General features: G+C 34.2%; 1 protein-coding gene across 6 annotated transcripts in view; it reads right to left on the reverse strand.

Moving 5' to 3' along the window:
* PHF14 (PHD finger protein 14) overlaps positions 1–26,840 on the reverse strand; it is a 151,226-nt gene that overhangs the window by 84,976 nt on the left and 39,410 nt on the right. For 5 of the 6 annotated variants that reach the window (XM_061997228.1, XM_061997226.1, XM_061997229.1 and 2 more), the window contains exons 12-16: positions 25,944–26,047; positions 24,460–24,591; positions 19,220–19,388; positions 10,105–10,155; positions 9,826–9,947 (exon numbers count right to left, since the gene is read on the reverse strand). In XM_061997228.1, coding sequence (XP_061853212.1) covers positions 9,826–9,947; positions 10,105–10,155; positions 19,220–19,388; positions 24,460–24,591; positions 25,944–26,047 — 578 coding nt within the window. Of the gene's footprint in view, positions 1–2,835; positions 3,131–9,825; positions 9,948–10,104; positions 10,156–19,219; positions 19,389–24,459; positions 24,592–25,943; positions 26,048–26,840 lie in introns of those variants that run through there. The other variant, XM_061997227.1, reaches the window with a different exon arrangement.

Consider the following 26,840-nt stretch of genomic DNA (forward strand, 5'->3'; position numbering starts at 1 on the left):
TCAAACACTAACTGAATTCAACTATTTGATGCAATTTTGATCCTGTAAGAAAAAATTCTTTAGAATGTACATAAAAATAGGAAGTTCCCGAACTCATCAAGACAGGTATTTTTGCAGCCATAACCTCTTACTTTTGTAACCAGACTGGGAAACAACTCTGATATTTCAGGAGCCTTCCCTCTATTGTTATACGTAACATGATTTCACATTCTGTGCAACTTATTTCATTAAAGTACATTTAATCTTCCAAAGAAGTACCTCACTTAATGACTGCTTTATTTAAGGAACTCACTCATTACTTGTAGCAAAGATAATTAGGACAGCCTTAGCAATATATTTTTTATTTGGGAAATTTTTCTGATTCCTAGGAGTTAGACATAAAGGTGCAAAGGCTTCTGATGCATGTATTTCCTAAAGTAACCAGAAAATAGAAGATATAAATCCTGAAATACATAGCTGTTTTGGGAGCAGATGACAACTACCAAATACAGTCTCAAGCTGTAATGTACAAATCCATGATTGCAGCACAGAAATAGATCAAGTAGCTGTAACTGAAGGAAAGAAAAGAATAATTGTATTTTTAAAAATTTCCTGATCAAATAAAGGTAGTAGAAAACCTTGTTAGTAGAAAAAAAGTGACCATGTAGAAAGAATTGCTAGAAATTCTTCTTTACAAATTCTTCTAAAGTTTAACATTGGTACACAAGGTTTTCAGATCAGTAGACTTTAAATATCAATACTACGAACTTCTGACAAACACCTGAGATAAAGTGGTATTTAAGAGTTCATAAGCTACTACTGTTCACGAAGGTTCTACAGATTAAAGCCCAGTGTACAAGAGCTTGGGAGTCATTGGTCTACAATCTTAAAAATATCTAGTGTTGAACTTCAAGGATTAACAGATCACTAAATAGTCCAGGAAACAAAGAGAAACATTTGGGGGATATGCAACTCCCACTCCCCCCTCAATCACCTGGTAAGAGGAACACTACTAAATCTTGCCAAACATCACAATAATACTGCAAAAGGGTTTTAGAACTTTCCTAACACTGAAGGGACAAAATATGCTTATATTCCTTCAAATTGTTTTAAGAGGAAATGTCATTCAATATCAGAAAAGAGGGGACACACAGGAATCCTACCTTTCTCCTTGGGGTAGAGGGGAAGAAAAAAAAAAAAAAAAAATCATCCTTTGCTGTACCTGCACTTGATCAGAAAGCAAAAGTAGGTAGAATAATCCTGCATACAGTTTTGATCACTTTTTCAAAATGAGGGCTCACTGCTAAGCTTTATACACAACAGTAACATTTTACCAAAAATTAACATTAGATGGTCCCGTGCATATCTCCCAACCTGACTTTCCTAATTTTGATACTGCAGAATTGAATGGAAACAAATAGTTTAATCATGGTGATATCTCCAAAATTTGGGGTTTCGGTCACTCTTACACAGACTACCTCTAGGATAGTTCCTTCAAAATCATACAGTATCAAGAAGTATCAAAACAGAGAAAGAAGACCAAATCAGTATCCAAAGTCATGAGCTTTTATTCTTTAGACGGCTTAAATCTCTGTAAGAGTTAATCAGCAAAACAATCACAGAAAAAAACAAACCACTCTGGGCTTCAATTCAGATGCCATCTCATTTCACAAAAATACAGACAAATGTACTAAAGAAATCCTTTAGGTAACAGGTAAATAGACTGTCTCCTTATTAACAGAAAATTCAAGATTCTGCAAGACTGCTTGCAGTACAACTCCAAATGTTGCAGGCATGTCAGTTTTAGCTAGCTAGGTAGTCCAAATGCAAACCTGTGTAGCACTCTGCTTCTAGAGAAGCCCTGAAACACAGCAATATGAATCTTGATAGCAGACCTGTGCCTGACTTTCAGGTGCTTAACAAGAGTTCCACAGTTTCTACTTTTTTTTTTTAATGTCTGTCCCACAACACAAATTGACTGAAAATGAAAAATCTGTGGCATTTTACAATAAAATGCAATGCAGCATAGGTAATTCAGTTTTAATCAAGCCTCTGTGATCAAAAACGTGCATTTTTCATTATATGTATTTTCCTGCCATGAACATGAACTGTTTAGAAGGCAATAAAATGAAGTGACAGAAAAAAAAGATCTAACAGATAACTTTAAGCAATTAGCAAAGCTAATGTGCAGAATTAATCCCTGTAAATTATATAGTAGAAATAAGCAACACAATTGAATGTTAAACTTCCTTTCATTCAAGTACTTCATGCCAATAAAGGAAAGCATTTGTAATCCTCTGTAAAACAGAAGACTGTTGCAAATTTTAGCCTAATTGACTACCATTTTTCTTGTGATTAATCTCTACATTAGCAGCTCTAAACTTCTAAAACTACTGTAAATCATAGGCTTTCAATTACTATTATGAATTGTTATTTTTGTTGTAGTGCCGTTAAAGTAATTAATATGTTTGTTCTGGAATAAATTTCAGCTCATGTAGAGCTTCAAAACTAGCAGCTATCAGATGTGGAGTAAATCCTTAACTTGAAGGCTGGCATGTGCCTCTGCATGGAAGTATAAGAAAGAAAAATGCAAAGATGAACCTATACAAGGCAAATGCAATTAAGGAAATATGGTAACAGTTTCTAAAAGAACAGCTCTGAAGTTGTAGTAGGTTTGTGTGGCCAGGTTTTGGTAGCAGTGGGCTACAAGAGTGGCTTCTTTAAACAAAGAGCTGATGGAAGAATTCCCTGTAGCTGAGAGGGCCAGGTCCAGCTATCAGATAGACCCATCACTGGCCAAGACTGAGCCAATTAATGACTGAGGTAATGCCTCTATGAATAACGTATTGGAGATGGAGAAGAAGTTGTTACCATACTGCAGCAGCAGAAGGGAGTGAGAATGTGTGAACAGCATCTCCACAGATACCAAGGTCAGTGTAGAAGGAGGCACTCAGGCACTGGAAGAAGGATTCCCCTGTCACTTGTGATGAACACTATGGTGAGGCAGCTGTCTCCCTGCAGTCCATGGAAGCTACTGTGGAGTAGAGATCCACTGGCAGTCTGTGGATGACTCCATGCTGGAGCGGGTGGATGCTTGTAGAGGGTTGTGATCTTGTGGGAAGCCCATTCTAGAGCAAACTCCTGGTAGGACCTGGGAACTCATGGAGACAGAAGCCCACGTTGGACAAGGTTTGCTGTCAAGACTTGTGACCCCATGGGAGATACTCTTGCTGGAGCAGATTGTTCTTGAAGGACCATTTGCCCCATGGATGAGACCCATTTGGGGCACTTTGTGAAGAGCTGCACACTGTGAGAAGGCCCCACATTGGAGTAGTTCATGAAGGACTGTCTCCTGTGGGAGGGAGTCCACACTGTAGCAGTGGGAACTGTGAAGAGGCCTCCCCGTGAGAAGCAGCAGCAGCAAAGACCATTAGTGAACTGATCATGACTTCCACTCCCCTTCCACCCGTACAACTGCGGCGGCGGAGGCATAAACTCAGGGAGAGAGTTGGGTGAAGGTATTTTAAAAATCAGATTTTCATTCTCATTTCCCTGCTCTGTTTTGATTGTTCATTAATAAATCAAACCATTTTTCCCCAAGTTGAGTCTGTTTTGTCTGTGATGCTAATTGCTGAGTGATCTCCTTGTCTTTATGTCGACTTGGTAGAGTCCTTTGTTGTATTGTATCTCTCTCCTGTCCAGTTTAAGAAGGGGACTGATAGGATGACTTGGGTACCTGGCACTCAGCCATGGCTAAACCACCATAAAAGCAGGTCACATGGTGCAGTTCAGGATTCAATCCTTTATACAGTATAAATTATCTTAAATTTGATATATACTTTTGTAGCACCAGAATTACAGATGTTGCACATATTTTAAAGATTTTCAGTTATAGTACAATTTGATGACTAAAAAATTACATCAAAACTTAGTCAATTTTACTAATTTTTTTCTTTAATAAATATTCGTTCTACTCCTCCCCTTGTTCTTTCAGGCCTGCTTTGCTAGAGTGACTGCATGTGAAAAACATTAGTCTTGTTTCACGAGTGAGACATTTCACATTTAGCTTATTTACTAGTAAACACCAGTATTAAAATACATGCTTAATAATTTGCTTTGCAGCTTTAAATTTGCAAATACTTTATAACCAGCATTCAAATCAATGTTTAAAAAGTCCCGACATTCTATATTCTTTCCGATAGATGACCTCAGTCTATTTTACCTTCTTTGTAATGCTAAAGTAATACATTTGCCTCAGTTGCTGCAAATCAAATGAAATGGAAAATTCTAACGTAACTGGCAATTAAGTATAAAAATTTGATATACTAAACTATAAAAGCATGTATTACTGCATGTTTGCTTAAAATTGTGGGATGAAGAACAGAGATTCAGAGATTTTCAGAGATTTCTTTAACCTGGTCAAATATGATTTTGCCCCATATTACCAAAGCACATCCTAAAGCCAACAACTGAAGCATTATATTTTTTTTTTAATAGCAGCAGCTGAGAGATGGATTATGTTTTGAGAAGAGGCCACTTCATTAGAATTGAAGTCATCTATAAGTCTTCCATTGGAAGATCAGCCCGTGGATTCTTATTTTTAAAAGCTGCTCTACATATTAAAATAAAACACAAGTTCCATTTTATTTTTTTCTTTTACCTAAATGAAACAGATTGTGTGCTAAAAGCAGTTTGTGTATACTACAATACTGTAACTTTGGAGTATAGTGCAAGATGGAGGAGAAGTTTTACCCATTACATAGAGACACCTGAGATATATTTCCTTTACCCTGTTTCTACTAAATACATTTAAGTTCTGATTGCAGTTATTTTTAAAGATTTGCATTAATGAGTTATGAACTCCCCAAAAAAGGAGATACTTATGAATCGATCAATTCCTTTGCAAGATCTATCATTCTCAGTAACTCATGTAAGACTCTAAATAAAGCACTCAGGACCTCTATTTGATGTCTAAACTATATATGACTTTAAAAGTTTCACAAAATGAAACAATAGAAAAGTTTGAGAGTTAGGCAGAGAGGAATCTCATGAGGTTCAACAAGGACAAGTGCAGAGTCCTGCATCTGGGAAGGAACAACCCCATGCACCAGTACAGGCTGAAGAGCAGCTCTGCAGAAAGACCTGGGAGTCCTGGTTGATAATAAACTAAATATGAGCCAGCAATGTGCCCTCATGGCCAAGAAGGCCAATGGTATCCTGGGATGCATCAAGAAGAGGGTGGCCAGCAGGTCAAGGGAGGTGGTTCTTCCCCTCTCCTCTGCCCTAGTGAGGCCTCATCTGGAGTCCTATGTCAAGTTCTGGGCTCCCCAGCTCAAGAGGGGCAGAGGACTTCTGGAGAGAGTTCAGCGCAGGGCCACCAAGATGATCAGGGGACTGAAACATCTTTCATAAGAGGAACTGGGGCTGGTTAGTTTAGAAGAGACGAAGGTGAGATCTTATTAATATTTAAACAAATATCTAAATGGTGGGTGTCAGGAGGTTGGGAAATCCCTTTTTTCTATAGTAGCTAGCAAGAGGACAAGGGGTAATGGGATGAAGCTGGAACACAAAAAAGTTCCACTTAAATATAAGAAAAAACTATTTCACTGTGAGGGTGAGGGAGCACTGAAACAGGCTGCCCAAAGGGGTTGTGGAGTCTCCTTCCTTGGAGGTCTTCAAGACCCACCTGGACATGTTCCTATGTGACCTGATCTTGGTGGACCTGCTTCTGCAGGGGTGTTGGACTAGATGATCTCTAAAGGTCCCTTCCAATTCCTACCATTCTATGATCCTACGATCGAAACGGTATCAGTTTCTTAAATCAAATCGTAAAGGTCACTTCTAAAAGTATGTGTATAATTTAAAATTAAATTTACTAGTGAACAAGGAAAAATATTTTTTCCCCATCAAGCTTTAGAAAACTCTCGTATTCTAATATGTCTTAAATTTCACGCAAATGCTTCAAGATTTGATTACTCCTTCTTAAGATTAAGCAGCATTTTGTTATATGCATCCTCTGGTTTCACAGTACTTGCGTCAAGCATACACTTTATCTCCTTCCACTGAATTCTTATCGCTTTTTCTAAGTGCTATGTCTCCATGTCTTAAGTCAAACATATGTGTGTTACATATAAAAACCGCCTACATTTTACTATTATTCCTCTTAAAACCCAATTACAGTTCATTTAAGGGAAAAGATATTAAAAATCCACAGTTTAATTACATATGCAACCAGTTTCAGACCAGACTTTGTTTCATTTGAATCACTGTTTTCAATCAACTTTGCATTTTTTCACTAATTTGACTGTTCTACTCGCTAATCTTGTAAAAGCTAAAAATTTTAGAAGTATTTAGTTCAATAAAACTTAAAGATGTATATACAAGAATATAATAAATATAAATTATAAAAAAAACAAGCAGGGAAGATGTCAATATGTTTTAGACAAAAGCTAGAAATCAAAAAGAATATATTCTAACTTTAATTACTTTTTTGGTGCAAAACTATAGCCACTAAAGCAAACTTCAGCCAATTACTGAATTATTCATCACAAAATAAAGTCCTTTTAAAAGAAATTTTAACCTTTTCACAGGCAGTTATTTTAAAATTTTATACAGGTTAAGTAAAGACATAGCAAATACAACAAATAATCCCTCAGCCATCGAATACTAGGCACAAGTATCTAAAACAGAGATTAAAAAAAAATTAATCTCCATTAGACAGATAATAATAAACAATTTAGGTTTGGGGTTTTTTTTATTTCCAGGTTAGTTTCCAAATATTCTGTTGCAGTTTGAAATAAGAGGAAGAAATTAGTTTCCCCTAATTCTTACTCAGTTAGAAATATAAACATAAATTTTAGAAAAACCTACAATTTTTAAAAGGACTTTGTTCAATTAATTAGGCCTGTCTGAGTTAACATACAATAGAAAAAGCTAGAAGATCCATCAAGTTTACTCTGTAAATATGCAGTTTCAGCAGTTGCATATTTCCATGTAACTTAGAGATCAACTTTCCAGACAGAAAAATCTTTTCAACATCCTGAGAAATCTTTTTCTTAGTTGTAGATGGGTAGGAAAGGGTGAAAATAAAATCCAGTAATTATAAAACATTCATTGAGTGAAGAACAAAGATGATGACAAATATCAATAGCTTTCTAAGAAAGTTTTGGCTTTAATAACAGGCAGTGCCAAACAAAATGGCTACTGAAAATTTTTTCTTTTTTCCCCTCCTAAACCTCTCTTGCTTACAAATTGCCCTTGGAAGGCAAGTTCACTTCTCTTACTTTTTGACAATCCAAGTAAAAAAAGGATTCTGAAAACTTTCTCTGACATAACAACACTCTGTGGGTCACACTACAAATATAGCTTCAGCTACACAGTTGAAAGCCTGTCTGGTAGCTAGCATCTTATTATGATCCCCGAATTTACTCTCATCAAAAGAAACAAAATCTAAAATACTGTAAATACTTTTTTTTTGGTTTTTTAAGTAAACAGTTTACCATCATTAAGTAATTTTGGAAAAATAAGGCTCTACACTACTTACAAGCAGTGGTCATCTAATTTGGATAAAACTGCAGCTATTTATAGGAATTACTTGAAGAAAAACTAGTTTTCAACTCATAATTGCATTTAAAAACTAACATTGAAAATAAGTAGGTTTTTTTTTTTTGAGAATTATGACTGAAAGAAGTAGAACATAAAGATTTCCTTTTCTCCTCCCATGCAGTATAGTATTACTACTATTTTGTTTCCAAGCCTAATTATAAGGATGGTTTATTAGAGCTTGTTGTGTTTGGTAATGTAGGATGCCTAATTTTGGCCCATCTAAATTACTACTAAAATCTTTTCATATAGTAAACAAGACATATCACTAATCTTCTACTATATTTTTAATTGCAACTTAAATATACAGATATTTGCATCATTTTCTCATCTTATCCTTTATGTCCTCAAATGGGGTATTTAACACTTCTAGAAACAGACTGAAAAAAAGAAATAATTCACTGCCTTTTTGCAGTAAAGCATAGTACACATTGTTCTGAAGATTCCTTCCCACAACAAAATGGTCTTCCTGCATCTTTTACTTCTTGCAAACCTCTTATCTTGCTGTAGACAATTAAAAACTGTTACTATGAGTTCTCATCAGTATAATTGTATCAGGAACAACCATAACGTCTATTTCATAGTCTGGTACTGGTAGGATTTAGGAGTACCTAGGAGTAGTAGTTTGTCTTTCTATGAGGGGGTCAAACAATTACTGATTAACTTGTCACTCTGTCTTCTATTTGGAAATCAACCTACAATCTGGCACACAAGCCTTTTTCAACTGTCAATTATATCAAATTCTACAGCAAATCGTATGCTGTATTTAATATTCAAATGAGATCTTCTGAGTACATCATATCTGTACCTGGGGACACAACCTGATTCTGAAGTTATATGTCACTTGTATGCATCATTGATTCTAACTTGTCCTAACTCCAATTACTTGAAATTGAAGACATATTTTGGAATAATCCTTAAAAGATGAGGTTTTGGTGGCAGCTGAGAGAACTGAGCTTATCAGTCTGGAGAAGAGGAGGCTGAGGGGAAGTATACTGTTTTCAGTTCTGGGCCTCTCACTAGAAGAAGGGCATGGAGGTGCTGGAGCGTGTCCAGAGATGGGAAATCAAGCTGGTGGATGGAGATGTTTAGCCTAGAGAAGAGGAGGCTGAGAGGAGATACTATCACTCTCTACAACTACCTGATGGGGAGCTGTAGTGAGATGGGAGTTGATCACTTCTCTCAAATAATGAACAATAGGATACAAGAAAATAGGTTCAAGTTGCACCAGGGGAGGTTTAGATTGGATATTAGGAACTTTTTCCCCACGAGGGTTATTAAGCATTTGAACGGGTTGCCCAGGGAGGTGGTGGAATCACCAGCCTTGGACACATTAAAAAAGCGCATAAATGAAGTGCTGAGGGATATCATTCACTTTTTTGACAGGCTTGGCAGTGTGAGGTAAGTGGTTGGATTTGATCATCTTAAAGGTCTTCTCCAACTGTAATGATTCCATGATTCTATGTTTTTTCCAGAAGTCTATTTGAAGTATACAGGACCTAAATACAGTACCAATTTTGTCTGAACTTATGAGATCATTTTAATCAAAGTTCAGTAGATTCAATTAAAATTCACTGTTTGCTAACCTTTATTATTCTTTCAAGAAGTGTAAGCAGTTTCTACAGCTTCCCAAAGAGACCGCAATGCTAGCTATAGCTAAAATCTGCAGAAATCATGACCAAGAGTGGCTATTTGTTTAATGGTAGCTATTCTACACTTCAATTAGATTTCTGCATCTACTAAAATACCATTCAACAGATCTTTCTCACTCTGTTTCAGGTAAGAAGCACAATTGTTAAAACTTCTTCATGATCTGCATTAATGGAGGTAGCATAAATACATTTTATTAAATATAAATTCCTCATAAACTACATTTCAGCTAATAAATTTGTTACTGATGCTAATTTAATTACTTTTAGAATGTTATTGCAGCTTTAATATCATTAAATTGCTGGTTTGTTTATATTGCTGACCTACTCTAAAACATTGGCAATTCAATCTGACAAGAGAAAACTAATTCTTATGTTAGAAAAACAGATTATCTTGGTTATTTACATCTTAATCCACAGTGTAAATGTGTTTGGCAGGTCAGTAAGTGGGTCAAGTCAATATTTCTGATGTAATGTTTCCTCTAAATAAGTTTTTGTTTTTTTTTTTTAAAAAAAAACTAATTTTCTTTGTTATAATCACAAAGTGATAAGGATAGAATTTTAATTCCTCATAAGGTCAGAGCATCAAACCTACCTGACTAGATTTTCGTTGTCTCCAGTCCCTTTGCAGGTAGCACACTCAGTCCTTAAATCTTCTGACTTGGGCTTCTTTTGTAGAACAGACTGCCGTTGTCGTCTTTCTCTGGGAATCCGTTCCTGTCATAGTAGAAGGCAAAATAAAGGAGTGGGGGGAGGAAAGGGGGGAAGGAAAGTAAATACTTTTAATTATAGCACTGAAAGTAACACTTGAGCCCAAAGATTATTTTTTTTTTGTGAAACTGTTAAAAAAATAAACAAAACACTATATTCCAACCTCAGGTTTTTCTTCTTCAGGCACAAAGCTTCGTTTTCGTCCTCTAGTTCTCTAGAAGAGAAATATATTTAAAATTCAATATTAGGTAAGAGGATGTTTATGGTTTTTATCACTTATTGATAATGACAACAAAAACATACCACAGGAAATCATTTAAAGCATTAACTACAGACTCACTGCAAGACAACTACAATACACAATGTTAGAACAACAGCTTCAGATTCTGGCTATAAATGTACAAAACTAGTCAAAAAGTAAACAGAAATACATTTGTTGATTTGAGCATGTGCAATCTTATGCTAAATAAGACTGCCACCAGAATACACATCTGTTACAGATTTTGTACAAACTTCCCAATACTAAAACGCATAACTTGAAAATCAGACAGAATCACAGAGCAGTAGGGGTTGGAAGGGACCTCAAGAGATCATCCATTTCGTCTCAATCACATCATACAGAAAAATATCCAGTCATGTTTTGAAAACCTCCAGAGAAGGAGGCTCCACAATCTCCCTAGGCAGCCTGTGCCAAGGCTCTCTCACCTTCACAGGAAATAAGTTTTTCCTCATATTTAAGTAGAACTTTGTGTTCCAACTTGTACCTGCTATGAACAGTATATTACAGTACATTCCTTGAACACTTACAAGCACTCTATTTGTAAACCAAGTGATCAGATTAAACAAAATCAAAATGAAAAAACTTTATTAAAACACAAACAGAAAATGAGGCTTCTAGGTCTTAAGGATTAAGCAATAACTAAAGCTTTCAAACTGATGCTTAATATAATGGGTATATGGCAGATGCCCATAACACTGTAGCATATATGAACATATGAATTGTGCACAACAGATGGAATAGGTAAAACAAAGAATGGAAATTATTTCAGTATTAAAGTTGGTTAAAAAGTCTAAATATCAACAGCGTGGAACAAAAAAGGTTTCCAGCAACTGCAACAGCAAACACCAAAGGTTTACTAGTAGCTCTAAGTAACTACATGCAACTCAAGTTCAGTCTCAGACACTCCGTTTTTATCTCTGAAATATCAATATTATAACCCACATGCATTAAATAGCTGCCGTAAGCTGACAATGTCACACTCTATCCTCCTTGTTTAACACTGAAAGGATATTGGAAGGCATATGGGGACTATTCCACTAACCTGCAATGCCTGACACATTGTTACTAAATAAATAAGTTATAGCTCAAACTTCTAAATTAATATTTTTAGGGAGGAAATCATCACCTTAGGACATGAAGTTAGTAATAACATGTTTCTCCTGTTTGAGGTGGTCTCTGAAAGGAATTTATACTAGTTTCAAGTTAAGATTGTTCACCATTTTAAAATTGTTTTACACATTTAAATACAGTTAAACTGTAAATAAATCTGTAACTTCAACATATCTATACCTTTCTAAGCAGACTTTGATCTACGCATGTTAACAACATGCTATTTCGGAAATACTTTTTGTTTTAGACAAGAGTTAGCTCTGTAGGAGAAAGGAACATGGTAGAAGGGAAAACACTAGTCTATTTTGTGCCTCTTTAGAACACTAATTACCACTGAGATTCTCTTTCACATTTCCCTAAAGATGATTACATTTAAAAAAAAATGTAAAACTTTACCTATTTTATACATATCACTATTTACAATATATTTAATACAGTCACACAGTCAATAGCTAAGTGTCCAAATATGGAAGAATCAATTTACTGCAGGTAATACTGAATTTATCAGTGTAGTATTAGAGGCATTAATGCACACACAGGCTACATGTCAACTACATGTTACACAATCCAAGGTCACTGTAAACTAAAACTAGACCAAAAAAAGTTTGATCAGGTATCAGCACATTAACTGATAATTTTACTACTGTCAACCTCTAGCATTAATCAGAACATTTACAAATTTTGACAATATTAAGCCATGCAGGCCCTGTGGAATGCAGCTGTATAAAGATTAAAAAGAAGTGGGTGTAAAGGTGCTTGTCAATATATACAGTGTTATGGTCCTCATTCTCCATGATTAAGCAGAATGAGACAATAATCTATGCTTTCTACAGTAAGAGTAATGCTATCTTGAAAATCGATAAGCAATTTGGAAATACAAGGAACAATGGAGTTATTTTTCATCATGTGAAAAAGATTACAAGTTAATAAGTATATTTTAAGAACTGATGAATCATATTTAAACCTCAAACTGAAGAGATCTATAATTTAGTCACCTTTGTCAAGAAAATGTTGCTTTTTATGTTTGCTGTATTATTTGATGAATATTAAAAGAAATGTCACATTACATTATACTTGCATTATGCTTCCATTAGATTTCTAAACCTTCAAATACACCTGAATCTGTTTGATGATTGCTAAAATCAACACTTTTGACATACACATTTGTAGGATGTCTTATATGCTTTTAAAGTAGTAGAATTTTACATGAAGTTTTCATAATTGATTTCCACAAACAAACATATTTGCAATGCTAACTTCTGATCAGAATCACCGCATTACTGCCAGTATTCACGATGGAAAATAATACCAATTCAGAATTGAAAATTGAATAGTCTGTTATTTTCAACAACCTTCCAGTAATTAGATATTTATGATTTTATATATGTTTTCACTAAAATTACCTTACAGTTTCACAGAAAGGACACAGATAAACTGGGATTACTTTGTCCAGTAGTTTTCATTGTTTTTGTCTCCAAGTACTGTATTTGCATTTTGAAATATTTTGAATAATTTTTGTGATTAGAAGCCTCAGAATCAGAACAGAGATTATAAACATCAAATATCAGTGCTACATGTACTTGCCAGAAGATATATAAATTTTACATTTATAAAAGAAAAGCTCAAAGAAGAGTGTTATTATATATGACCAATAGTGAATAGTACAATCGAGATAAATTTGTTCATATTCAGAACTTAATTGGAATCTCACATGTTAATCCAGTGTAAGATGCATATAAGGACAGTGACTTTTTAATCAAAATACTTGGCAATTCAATACTACCAAGATATCTTCAATTTAGGACTTTCCTGAATTGTAAAATGGAGTAAGCCAGTTTTGTGAAATTTGTCTTTGCACGTCTAGTGTGCTCAAACATTAAGTCGGGAAAGTAAAAACTCATGTTATCAGTAACCAAGCAAAATCCCCATTGATACCAGTGCTATATCAGCTGCAGTATTTCTGGACTTTGGTTTAAATGCAAAATGAACATATGCTCTAAAATATCTATAATTTGGAATGGACAATTCAGTCAATAACAAAACATGACCAGATCTAGATTAGACTAATGCAACTCATACATCAAAATTGCCACAAGATGACACTTTCAGACAGGAATTTTTAACAATGGAATGTGGTTCAAAATAAGTAACTACATGATTTTCTAGATGCAGGAGTAAAAGGTTTCTGTAGAATATTATTTCAAATGCTGACATGAAATGACAGTTGACTGGCAAGTCTCTGGTTGTGTCTCATCCTAAGTTCTGTACTTGCAAAACTCTGGAATTCATTCAGTGTGCACTGAAGCAAGAGATATGTGTGTTATGTGCTTCTCTGCTGTTAACATTCCTACATTCTGGTTACTATACAGGCAGCTTAATTTATTTCCCAACAGAAATCTTATATGCCTATAACTAAGAGCTAATTCTATATAACTTTAACTACCCAAGACAATAAAATTTAAGCCAAAGTTGTAATTAATCATGACACACTAGGCAAATATTATTCCTCATTTCATACTCTTTCACAATTAGAGCATTTAAATAATAAAAACACCAATAAATAAATAGGTGCTAAAATCAGCCAAACTAGACAAATTTAACTTCCTAATATATACCATTATATTGCTATTCCTCTTCTTCTCTAATGACTTTTTAACTTCTCCTCTACTACATTCAAACCATCTCCCATCATCCGCCCAAGTTCTCCCTCCATTCCCCAACTAAGTGAGGACACGCTAGTTCCAAACTACATGTCCTTCACTGGACAGTGAGAAACCAAATGCAAAGGACAACCAAGCTCATAACTTAAACCTCTTCCTTACTCCGTATTCATCCTTCCCATCGAGTTGGCTCTAAAAAAATACTCAAGAACTTGATTATCTCAGGCATACCTATCTTTCTATCAAATCTTGCAATAATGGGTCAACTGGTTACTAGAGGTAATGCTACTAGAATGGTAGGTAACTGCATAATTTTGATAGGAAATAAAGTTAAAAGCTATTCTTTTTTTGAAATAAAGAAATAGTCAAAAGATCTAGCTGCAAAAGAACGTATCTTACACTGAATAGAAATGAAATGTCTTATTCATTGGCAACACATCCCAAAACAATCTGAGCAGATCAAGAAAGATGCAAACATAAAATGTAAGTATTTTAAACAACAATTGATGAAAAAGTGAAAAATAATAAAATATTAAAATAGATAAAATTCTTTCAATGAGTCATACTGAGGAGAGGAAAAAAAACCACACCTCTGTACACCAACAAATCAACTTCTAATGAAATCTTCAGAATCCTTTAAGATGATGCTCCTCAGGCAAAGAGATTGAGCTGTTTTATTCAGCACAATTACTAAGGTGAAAGCAAGCCATCTTGTCCAATGATATCTCACTAAGGTTTAGCCTTCATAGCAATCTTAATGGCCTCTCTCAGAAAACAATAATGCTTGAGTAAACCAAAATAAAATATTTAAAAAGTCCCTTTTGGTCTTTTACTTCAAAGTTTAGCATCTGTGCAATTTGGAGAAATATCCCAGAGTGTTAAAGCTTCCAACATTTTTCTGAGTTATTTCAGTAGTTCCTGACTTTGCATTCAAAATGTGCAAAAACTTTGCCTTTCTAACACTGGGTATGTCCTTTCTTTTCAGTTAAACCAAAAATGGAATTTCCACACAAAAATCCCCATACTGTCCTCCAATATGCTCATTAAAAATATCAGGGTCTGACAGTATTTGCTGGAGGATGGAATACTCAGCAACACAAACACTACTTAACTTCAAAAGACACACTAGAATTACAGATAAAGCATCTCCTACCACTTTACAGCATACAGGTAGCCCCAATTGCTTTAGAAGATTTACACATATGTGATATTTCAAGAAACTCCATTACACTTCCAGACAATGGCACTAACAGTGTGTTCTGTTTCAAGAATTTCACTTCCTTAAATTTTAAAGTAAAGAAATTCACTGCATATGGTAGAGTGGTAGGGGTTGCAATGGACCTCCAGAGATCATCTAGTTCAACCCCCCTGCAGAAGCAAGTCCGCCTAGATCAGGTCACACAGGAACATGTCCAGGTGGGTTTTGAAGACCTCCAAGGAAGACCTCCACACCCTTCCTGGGCAGCCTGTGTCAGGGCTCTGTCACCCTCACAGTTAAATAGTTTTTTCTTATATTTAAGTGGAACTTTTTGTGTTCCAGCTTCATCCCATTACCCCTTGTCCTGTTGCTAGATACTATAGAAAAAAGGGATGTCCCAACCTCCGGATATCCATTTAAATATTTGTAAATACTAATGAGATCCCCCCCCAAGTCTCCTCTAAACAGCTCCAGTTCCTGCAGCCTTCCCCATAAGGAAGATGCTTCAGTCCCATGATCATCTCAGTGGTCCTGTGCTGGACTCTCTCCAGAAGCTCTCTGTCCCTCTTGAGCTGGGGAGCTCAGTTATTTTCATGAGCCAAAAAAAAAAAAAATTCTGGTTTTCAGATTTGCAAAAATCTGAAGAAACTAATAAAACTATTTTAGCAATGATATTTTAGTGTATTCTTATTTGTAGACAGCAAATGAGTTGGCAATTTGTTAAAAGTTGGTTTTGTAAATATAAGTCATCTTATAAAGTCTCTGAAAAACAGAACATACATATCTGAGTAGATGAAAAGTATTAATTTCTCAACTTACTTTTGAAAAGCAAATGTTTAAATATTTTTTCCAAATAAAACTACTGTACACTTTCCATCATTATAATAAAGACAGCTAATATGAAAAAAATGTACTGTTGTGAAAAAAAAGGTCTTATTTTTAACAAATATATTAAAAATTAGACATATGGTTTATGCAGATTAGCAATTGATTTCTATTAGCTATCAGCTAATCATTTGCTATTAAGTTAACTGAAATTAACTAGCAGCACAAATAATGATTTGTGAAGCTTACACAAGTATGAAACTGCAATTATAAAGATTACAGATATTAAATAAAGCTAGTTTAAAAAAATCACTACATATGGCTTGGAATGTATAGGGATAAGAAATGAATTAAAATTCTGTCCACAAACACAGCCCTTATACAAGAGATAGAAGTATAATACCATAATGTCTTGTCTTTTTACATTCACTTATCATTTGTATAGATCCCGATTCAGAGTGGAATTCTAATTTGTTTAAATTTATTTTTGTGTATCTAGGTATATTCTCTTACATGGTCTTTTGTAGGAAGTTTAAAATCAGAAAGGTCTTACTGTAAACTTTAGTTACATTTTAAGGAACAATATGACAGGTGCTCTTTCCAAAACAATGCAGTCTAAATTGCTGGACTTTTTCTCTGTCCTCTTTAAAACAGCTGCTCCTCTTGATATAAATATTCTCTGAAGTATTTGTAAGCTAAAAGACAGAAATACTAGGAAATACTCACAGTGTTGTTTTAAAAAGCTTCCACAGCATTAGTATGCAAAATGTTACCCCGACACAATTAACACAGAGAACTGAATAAGGGAGAAACTGTCCTGACTGAATAACCCACTTCAGTCTTCTCTCATACTTCCAAATTATAGAAGGAAGAAGATTCTCTGATACCACACAGAAGCCATGAACACTACTGTACTCCAATTGCCCCCGGGTCTCTGGCCACCACTGTTCTGATATAAGAGTACACTGAATTAAGATTTGGATAATGTAGTTCCTAGGAAAAAAAAATCTGAGTTTTCACTGTTCAAAGAGGTGGAGAATGAATATTCCTCACAGCTCCTGTCAGACAGTAATCAGTTATGATCCAAGTATTATGAATAAGAAGACTGAAATACAATGAAAGGCACCTTGTTGAAAACACTACAGAGCATCCCATACTACACCTCTGGTAAGAGTATCCTGACAAAGATGTAAGGCTCAGAATTTAAGAGACATAAGCTGAGAAAAACCTGAAAATAACTGTGAAGTTCATAAAGGGTAAGAAGATGGAGAAATAGTATGGGTTGCAGAAGTTAAAATTAGATGACAAAAGGAAACTGTAAGATCACATTTAAAGCAGAAAAATACCACCACTATTTTCTTTAAAAAACAATTTATCCCCGGAAAAGAAAATCCGTAACATAAATGAATTCAGGTGCTTTGAAGGATAACAAAAAGAAGTTTTATAAAGAAATACTATAAAACATCCATAATTAGACTGGATGAGAAGCATTGATACAAATTACGAATACATCTAAAAGGGTCTTTTACTCTTCAGAGTACACCCCAACTACACAGAAATTTGAAAAAAAATACTGTCAACACAGAAAAAAGCAATTTTCACAAATGGAGGTATCTTTTATCATCTCTGAAATCAGTGTTACCAAACAGGAACTGCAGGACAAGTTGACTGCAAAATACCAATTCTGTATGTACAATTTAATATTATTTTCTTTTCATATATTAGCATATAGGATTAGAGGCAATTGTATAAAATATCTTACAGACACAGGCTAGTGTCATCAATAACATCTAATGTAATTTTATGAAAATATTAGTGTTTACCCACAATTTCTTTCAACAAAGTAACGATAAACCACTACATTGAAATAAAAATGTAAGATGTGTTCCGTTCTTTTATGTATGTGGCAAGAAAGCTCTTTTCAATTATACCAAGACAGATACTACTCCAAACAAATGGAAATTCCCTTAAGAGTAACAGATAAATAATTTAACAATCTTAATAATTTAACTGCACTTGTTGATTGTAACTTTAAGCAAGGCTGATTACACACTGCTTGCTAAGCAGGCTTAACAATTCTTTCCAAAATAAATTTGGAAGGAAATTCAAATAAATGGAATAAAAAAAATGGTGAGAGATATAAAGTACAATAAGACGAGACGACTAAGAAACAGATATATTTCAAATTGTTAATTTTTTCTTCTTTTTTTAAAAAAAAAACTACTTTAAAGGATTTGAGAAGTGAGGACACAAAAGGCAGAACAAATATCTAGTCACTGTTGAAAAACATCACACATTATTCATCTGTGTAGTCAAGACTCAGTTTCATATGAGAAGCTGTTCAGAGGTCAGGTTTTTTCTCTTAGAATACACAGATGGCCCCAGACCTAATGAATCCAGAAGATGTTATCTTGCAAATCTGCATGTTGTAGAAAAGCACTTAAAGACAGACTAAAAATTCACAAGGAGTTGCAAAGTCTTTCTTAGACTAAGAGTTGAACTAGACCTAAAAGGCTTTTGAGACTATTATCTACAGTTTATAAATGATGTGAAAGAACTTCGTTTATCAGCAAGTAGGAGAGCAAAATTTTAAGAATTAGAGCACAATGACTAACTAAGAAGTTCTATTTTCAAATGAAAGAAATATGCTAAGGCTTTTACTTCCTAAAAACTATCCACAAGAAAGTTAAAGAAAACATACAATGTCCAGTAAGACTAGGAAGATAAATAAACTGAAATAACAGGCTCTTGTGATAGTTAACAAAATGTGTAGTCAGTCATTAAGTTGCCTATACGTAAGAAAATGACTAATTACTTGACAGTTGTAATTGGCAATTTGATGTAGTTAAATCTTAGCACATAACAAAGTGATCTTACTACTGAGGTGAAGAAGAGATGAAAGGGCTAAGTTTAGGTGCAAACTGAATTCTCCCTTTTCCTGCAATTAAAAAACAACTTTGTGACTCAGCTAAAAGGAAAAGCTTGTACAGCTCTTCTGTTCAGTAGCATGTTACTCGGCCTTTTACTTTAGCGAAGCTATATATTTAACGCAAGTAATAAAGCATTAAGCATAGCAAAATTAATTTATAACAAAAATAGCACATAAAATTGGAATCCCTCAGTTCAAAATGTCCAAAATATAAGTAGTGTCAAACAAAATTATTATAAATATGAGTTGCATAATAACAATTCAGTTATCAGTTACCGTGTTTCTGATTGGAATTTTCTTTGGTTCTGGAGGCACGTCCTGAGGAACAAATTTCACTGGTTCCTTAATCTGTCTCCTTGACCTTTTGGTCCCATCAGGTAAGGTTTCCATGGCAATATCAGCCTCCATGTCACTGCTACCTGCCTGGTCACACTCAGAGCATTGCCTGCAAAGAGGAAGATTGGGAAGATTTTTTTTATTTAAAATTGAAGTCACAAAAGCAAGAAAAGAAACATACTGAAGTGTTTGGGTTTAAAATAAATTCAAAAGTCAGGAAACCAAATGGACACTTAAAGAAGTCCTTCAAACATATTTTAAGCAGCTAAGCAAAACACAAGCACAATGTTCCTGTTTTTTCGGTGTTTTTTAGTATTTAAATTTTGAAAACCAAGATTCTGAAAGCAGGATTTAATCTTCAAGAAAGACGTAACCTATTTCACCAATGGCATCCTACCATGTCCTCATTCGTACTGGTGGCCACTGATCTCTGATCTATTCATTATAAATTATGCTGCAGTTTAATCTCTATGACGACAGGTTGATTAATTTATTTTGATGACAATGCTCTTTAGTGACAAGTATTTTGAAGACGTCTGCTATGAAAATCAATTTTAACATGTATTTTCTAAGGGATTGGGTTTTAAATCTGATAAATATTTACAGAATTAAATATACAGAAGCTGGAGATGTATTAACAAATTTTGAACACTGAGTTGAAAAAAGTGCCTACTGAGTTTTTCAAGAAGTACAAAAATAAGTCAGATCTTTATAACTCAACAGATGCTGTGATAATGCTATTAAAAAGCTCCATGACACAACAAGATTGGAATTCATCAAGTTTTGTTCTTACATGCAGAAAATACTTATCTTACGCAAAGTCATAAACATAGATATTAACTGAAAATATGTTAAAACTTAAGAAATAATAACCACAATATTATGTTCTGCTAGTAATTGTCATCAACAGGGATACATATGTTAAAAGTTCTCTATGCTGTGTCTGAGCTGATTTCTTCAAATGTACATGTTTAACAGGAATATTTTTTCTACTATGCATCTCAGCAAAGGCTAACACAATAGCAACTCCATCAACTATCCATGTTTTCCAATTCTTTGGAACTAATCCAAGCAGTATAATCTCAGACCTTTCCTGGCTGTATCAAAAGACAATAGCAGTCATCATCGTCCACTAGACAAACCAGTGGCTACCAAGTCAAAATAGAGGGTATTTAATTCTGCATTGGGCAACTTACCAGTGTAGCTTTGTCTAAGACAATACCTTTCTCCTTCAATTTTTTCATATATAAGATAAAGATGATTAGACAATTAAGATATTATAATGTTATAAAGATTAATCACTTCTTATCTCTAAAGTACTTGAGTCCAGTACAGTACTCCAGTTACATTACAATCCTACTTAAATATAAAAAATTATTTTAAATTTTATGTTAGTGGTGAAGACAAGAAACATCTCCAACAGATGATGTACAGCACGCAAGTTCCTGAAATTCTACTTTTATTACGGAACTTGCTCTGCAACAGGAGGTACAAGTGTCATAGCAATCAAAATTTGCAAAAGGCCAGATCTATAAAAGAAAATGACAAAAATATTGAACAATGAGGGATAGGGTGTAAAATCACTGAACAAAACTTCACAAATACATTGAAGGTGAGGGGGGAAAAAAAAGTTACGAACATGAAGTTAGAAGCAGCCCCTTGATTTACCAGAATAACCTCTACTGTCACAGACAACCACATCTTATCAACCCTATTATAAAGCAGTCAAGCTTCAACCATAAAGTAGTTTGGTTGTTAGCTCCCATAGGGCCCACAGAAAAGCTATTACAAACACACATTCCTTTGACTTGGAAACAGGCTTTTAACCTTCAGCTCCTATTGTGATTTATTTCAACATGGCTTTTGAATTTAAAGAACTCTCATTACGAACTTTAATCCCAACATATTCAAAGAAAGCAGCCACACGACTCCCTTTTGGCTATGCTGAAGTCATGCTCATTTAATTTCACTTTAAGGACAATCAGTGAACAGAAAACCTACGACAACAGGTCATCTTTCCAACTACCCTGCACTGTCATGCAGGACAAGCAAATTACCAGGGATAAAATGAATTGTAATCCTCTGTGTTGTGTGAGCACCACTACAGTGCTTCCAGAAAACACTTCTGATCTCAGTGTTTAAAAGGGAAACTGTACAGTTTATTAGAGTTTGGCTAGGTTTTATTAAAGAGCAAACAGGTCTCATAGAAATACTCTGTGATACATCACTTTTTGCAACATTAACAAGGACTTAAATCACTTCAAACTTTAGACAGGGACCATAACTTTAAGATGGTACCTATGCTCTGGCCATCTGAATAAGTCACATCCAAATTGAAAGTAAAAAAAAAAAAGGACTGCTCTTATTCTCGAGATAAATGACAGTATATAAGAATTGAAAAATAGTTCATCAAAGAGCATCTTTCAGACAGCAAAAGCTGGGATAATTTGCAACGTAAGTTAATAATTTTATATCATTATCCAATTACTCAGGATTAAAAAAAAAAATCATAAAGTGCTGGATCAGTGCTGAATACTTGGGGTCAGAAATATGAATGAAAACCCAGATACCAAATGAATGTTCATAAAACTGCTGGTCAAGATCTCCACAGCTCATCCTGTCCCGCAGCCAATACTCTCCACAGCAGAGTTATCACTAAAATAGCTTGCTCTTCCCAAGCAATACTAAAAACGAACAAGCCTAATACAACTATTAGTTCTGTTTTGGTTCATCTCAGTCCTTAGCATTTCATATGCTACCAGAAGCTATCACAATCTCAGTTGAATAGAAAGAGCTAGTCATGTTGGTAGGTCCCAAGTATTTTCTGAATGAAAAAGTCAGTATTTTTCAATCAGATTTTTATTAAAACTGTATTGTCTGTCAATGCTTATGCATTGTGTTCGAATCAGTTCAGACAAGGAAAATGCAGTTCCGAGTCCATTCAGAATAGGTAGGAGCATAAAAGCACAAAACTTGTCAGAGAATAACAAGACTTAATTTCATAGTAATATGTAAATCAAAAGAATAATCCTAGTTTCATGAACAGGATTGCTAAAAACCTGAAAAATTCTAAATTTTTAAGTAAAAGCATGCCACAGCATTTTATGATTAGAGTGATGGTCTACTTTGAAATCACCACATCAGAACAGATAGAAATTTCTGCTGAACTACAGAATATTTAAATAAATATGTACTGATAAAGTATAAGACTCTAGTCTTCAAACCTTTTGTAAAGGCTCAAGTTAGCACTTATGACTAAATGATTAGCAGTGATAATGGAATAAAAAGTAAAAATTTAAAAATAATTATTTTCAACGATTTCCTGCTTACTATTTTAAAAGATGACTAAAGGCAATATTTTTAACCACTTTAATCAAAGTCTTTCAACCTGTCTAATGTTCCAAGAGGTTTCCTACTCTACCCATTTCCTTACTTTACCTTTTTTGCATAAGTTCCCATTATATCCTGTACAACTACCTGAAAAGAATATGGTCCCTACATTAAAAAAATTGCACTTCTCTTCATAGATTAATCAAAAGATTAAAATTGTATTTGAAACAGCATGAGGGAGAAACCTGCTGAACTTAAACTTAGACTAATGGTCTGTTGTATACACTTTCTACTGATCCTGAAAAGAATACATAAAGGCATGTTCAATGATAAAAAGAATGCAATCAGTATGGCTCAATTTGTCTGCTATTATATTACACTCCAGAATATGGCTTACTTAATTAGAAGTAAAAGTTAAGTTTGTGATCTGAGAATTAATTGAAGCATGAATCTCAAAGAATGATAAGTTAAAACTTTGAAATAAAACCATTTTGCTACCTAACCTGACCTATTTTCCCTTAATTCCTACTGAGAATTGTAGTCTTACATCTTTTGGACTGATGGTTTTTAGTGAGCCTTTTCAACTTGGTTAAAAAGTAGAACAAAAATAAAGGAAATCCTGTGTAAATGCAGAAGCTCCTCCACTGACAAAAAAAAGAAAACAAACCAGAAAACCCCAACAATCTCCCATGTAACAAATTGGTAAATTTGACCAGAGAGCTCAGAATACTCTTGAAATAACAAAACTACAATAAAGGAAAAAGAAAAATTAAGTTCATAAAAACACTACTGATAGTGAAAACCTTTCAGGGATTTTCAGTTTTTAGAAGCAATCTCTATTGAATTGCTAATTAAATTTACTGGGGCAAATTCAGGTTTTGTTCTCCCATTTCATGTACCAGCCTCCTTCCTCTGCACACAATCATCAAAACAAAGCAAAACATGGCATGTAAATGATTTACAGAAATTTTTTTAAAAAGAAAAAAAAAATTGAGACATATATGAAGAAAAATATAAACAAAGTCTTCTTGATTAAAATAATTTTAGTGCATTCACAGAAAGCACTCTTGTCTTCTGATTTGGTACTTTAACCATCAGACAAGGTGATGATGATTCCTGGAAATGTTGTACACTATCTTCTTGCCAGATAAAAACTGCTTCTAAATAGCTTCTAACACATTTCAGAGCAGTTTGGAAACATGCAGAGTGCTAACATAACACAATAGAACACTAATTTTATGGTAGTTTGGAAATCAGCACCTTTGCCATGTTATCAGTTCTCCATCGTATCACTTAGATTTTGTTCTGCTCCATTGGTACAAAATTAATTCAGAAAAATTTAATTCATGGAAACCTAACTGTAGCAAGTGCAGTTATGCATATGCTTCTGTCATTGCAAATGTAACATGTGAAACAAAGGTAAAGCCAACTAGTTTCCCATATTGCAATAAACTGATGTACTACTTACAGTTTATTTTCAAGTATTTACATATATTTTGTAAATATCTTGACACAGTTACATATCTGAGTCCTAAGAAAAACAGATCAAGTCTTTCATTTCCTGAAGGCAGCCTGTAGTTTCCTACCATTTATATACAGCAGTATCAATAATCAAATTAACTCAAAAGTTAAGAAAACTGAAGCTATAATCCATTTCTAACACAGTTGCTAACAATGATAAAATCTTTAGGAGTTTTTTCTTACCCTGAAATATCATTGCTAATAACCTGACAATATCTCAGTTCAGACCGCTTTTTAGTAACATCTAAAACATTTAAATTTTCAAGTCTATTCACATTTATGTCTTTCTGTAAGTAGAAAGGTACCAACCATATCAACTGTATTCTTACCAGTAACTGTTCTTGGTCTTCCTTGGCATCCTTGTTAGAGGTGGATCCAAGCAACCAAGATGGTAATGGAGTTTACAAGTATCACAGAGTAGCAGTAGGTGTTGGTCATGGTTCTTCTTGCAAATTCCACAACTTTTAATATAGGTAGCAGAAAAATATAATTTTGAAATAATATAGAATAAATAATATATCCCAGAATATTCCCCAGTTTCAATACAAACATGTGCCAACTTAAATTTGATTATATCATTTAAGTGCATTAATTACATTTTAAGAAGCTTCTACATATATACAGTAAAGCATAAAAGGCACTTGATATAGTTAATGGCAACATGGCTTCCAAACTAATTTTTTGAGGACTTCTAACCAGTAAGTAATCACCTGATAGTTCAACAAAATGTACCAGTGGCAAACGGCAAAAACACTACTTGTGCCATCCAAATACTTAAACAGAAAATTATGCTATTACCAGTCATAAAATCAAATACTCTGAAATGGGTCTGCACTGTTATTATGTTGGACAATACATCAATTTATGAGAAATTATGTTTCATTATTTTTTTAATGGAATTCAAATTTTGTTGTTTCCAAAAGATCTCGTGTTCATTGATTCCATTACAAAATGAGGAGTTAAATGATTGGATTTGAGTAAACCAGAACTACTAGAGCATGACTCTCATTATTTGTTTGTGCATACATCTAAATTGACAAGTCCTCAGCTCATTGCCGTGTTCTCAGGATTTTCACCTATCCCAGCTTTGGATTAACCTTCACTCATGTAACCTCTCTTCTTCATGTAGCCTGCTATCTCGGTAAGATATTGCCCACTGGGTGGTGGCTGAAGGCCTGGCTGCTGCCCTCTAGATAAGCAATAGACTGTCACTTCTCAGATGGCAGCAAGAGAAATGATCCAAGACAAGATGTCCTGCACAGTCATGCCCTTGGATCCTAGTTTATGTTCCATTGTTAGGATTAGTTAAAACCCAGTCAGTAGCTTTACAACTTACAGAAGAGCAGAAGAGGTGAACAATGACAGAGTAAATGAATAAAATGTATTTTCTTGGGAATTAACAGAAGTAGGAAAATTTAAAACAGAAGATATTTCCATAGCATTTGGCAACTCATGAGCAAAACGTGTAACTTCTTATATGACATGTTTTATGCACTCATCTCTTTTGATTGAACAGTCAGTAGCACTGTTCACAAATTCATCAACACAGATGACTGCATTCAAAAGACAAGATGATCAGTTAAAATTTTCACATCACAAAGACAAAAACCTGTTCTTTTTCAGCTGTGGAGAGTCACCTTTGTCCTTAAAGCACTGCTGTCAAATTAGTAAAAAACACCACACCTTACTAATGTGTGCCAAGATGAATATTCAACTTATTCTTTAGAAACAAGTAAAACATATAGACAACTGTGAAGCCTTTTGTGAGACTTAGTCGATATTTTATCTATTGTGTCAAGACTTCATTACTTGCCTATAAAGTACAGTCGGAAGTGTAGATGTCTTTTGTGTTCCTCCCTCCTTTTTACTTGGTTTCCTTTCCTTAGGAGCACGTAAAATTGCTGGTATGTTCAATTTCTATTGAAATTTGAAAAAAATGCAGTACATGTGAGTCTCGAGATTTTTTTAAAGAATACCACTCTAATCTCAAATGTATGAAGAACAGGACTCAAATTTTGAGTGGGATATGGCTTAGCTAGCTATTTTACAGGGAAGAGAAACTACAGATGTTTATCCCAGTATGATTTTGTAATATAAAATAACATTATACATTTTTTCAATTTGATAAATAAAAAATACATTTAAATACTAGCTTCTAAACTTTTTCTTCAAGCTTCAAACAGAGGAATGGACAAGGACACATTTGTCTAGGCAGCTGAAACGAGCAAAGGTAAATTCACAAAACTGACAGAAGAATACTGAGGCAGTTTATTTTCCCCAACATCCCTACAACATTGGTGCTCGCTGGGTTAATTAGAAAAATTATCTTATTGGACCAAGCTCTCCACAAAGCAGATGAGATTCTCTCCGCGTTTCTACTAATCTGCAGTATGCTTGTTTCTCAGACAGCAGCCATCTATCAAAGTCATTTCTCAGCAGCCCCGTGGGTCTGCATCTGTTCAACCAACTGGAAAAAAATGTCATGCAAGCTGTGTAAATGGATTTTACTCAACTTCTTTTTTTTTAATAAATTTAGTACCTTTTGAATCAGGAAATACATTTGTAAATACTTCCTCAAAAAGGAGAAAATAATCTTGACTCAATAGATGTTATATATATATTAAAAATAACATATATATATATATTTATATACGTTATTATCTAATTGTATGTCTGCATTTTCACAATGAACAGTTTTTCCAGTCTTCCT

Source organism: Colius striatus, chromosome 5, assembly GCF_028858725.1.
Source record: "Colius striatus isolate bColStr4 chromosome 5, bColStr4.1.hap1, whole genome shotgun sequence".
Lineage (NCBI taxonomy): Eukaryota > Metazoa > Chordata > Aves > Coliiformes > Coliidae > Colius > Colius striatus.